This window comes from Egretta garzetta, unplaced genomic scaffold (assembly GCF_000687185.1).
Source record: "Egretta garzetta isolate BGI_Z169 unplaced genomic scaffold, ASM68718v1 scaffold382, whole genome shotgun sequence".
Lineage (NCBI taxonomy): Eukaryota > Metazoa > Chordata > Aves > Pelecaniformes > Ardeidae > Egretta > Egretta garzetta.
In genome coordinates, this window is record NW_009258793.1 from 119,753 (window position 1) to 120,690 (window position 938).

The 938-nt window shown below is 70.1% G+C and overlaps 1 protein-coding gene across 1 annotated transcript in view; it reads right to left on the reverse strand.

The window, feature by feature from the left end:
• The window catches only part of DBN1 (drebrin 1), a 28,933-nt gene that overhangs the window by 21,308 nt on the left and 6,687 nt on the right, over positions 1–938 (reverse strand). Inside the window, exons 11-13 of the mRNA XM_035889294.1 lie at positions 344–903; positions 170–272; positions 1–43 (exon numbers count right to left, since the gene is read on the reverse strand). Of these exons, the coding sequence (XP_035745187.1) occupies positions 1–43; positions 170–272; positions 344–903 (706 nt within the window). The remainder of the gene's footprint in view (positions 44–169; positions 273–343; positions 904–938) is intronic.

The following is a 938-nucleotide window of genomic DNA, read 5'->3' on the forward strand; positions in this document are numbered from 1 at the left end:
TCCTCGGGCAGGGGGTCTGCATCCCAGCATGTGATGTCAATCTCTGGGGGGACAGGGAGAAGGGGAGGAGGGTCAGGGGGGCATAGGGTGCCCCACAGAGAGGGTCAGGGTGGCATGAGGTGCCCCACGATGGGACAGACACAACCCCCCCCTTGCTGTCCCCACTCACCTGGGGGCTTGTTGTAGAAGATGGGCTGGGGGGCTTTGGCTGACAGCTCCTCAGGGGGGGGCACCTCCTCCTCCTGGGACTGGCTGAAGTAGCCCTCGCTGGCCTGGGTGGGTTGCAGGCGGTCAGGACCCCCCCACCACCCTCCTGATCCCCCCACCCCCTGGTGATGCTTACCTGCTCCCCACGCCCTGGCGTCCCATCCTTGGGGGCCATCTCCCCGTTGGTGATGGGGGGGGTCTCTCGGCCTGGGGCATCCTCCTGGGGGGCATGCTGGCAGCCGAGCCCCTGGGGGTGGGTTTCCCCCCCACCAGGTGCCGCTGCCTCCTCCTCCTCCTGCTCCGCATCGCAGAAGGTGGCGGGGGGCTCGGGCAGCTCATCCAGGCTCAGCAGGGCCCCCTCGTCAGGCAGCACGGCCACGGGACCCTCGGGGACGGGGGCAACAGGCAGGGGCCAGGCAGCGGAGGGGGTCGCCCCATCACTCTGCCACAGGTCGATGAGGGTCTCCGTGTTGGGGGTCTCCCCAGGCTGGGGCTCGGTGGCCATGGATGGTGGGGAGGGCTCGGTGGGCTCCAAGGTCACCAGGTCCCCCAGGGCGTCACCCCCCGCTGTCCATGCCGGCCTGGGGCTGGGCTCATCCCCAGGGGGCTTGGTGGCCTTGTCCTCAGGCCCTGGGAATGGCCAGTGCTGCTCAGGGGCGGCTGGCCCGGTGTCCTGGGTGCTGGGGCTGGGGGAGTCTGCAAGGTGGGGGGAGGGCAGCAGTCACTGGGGA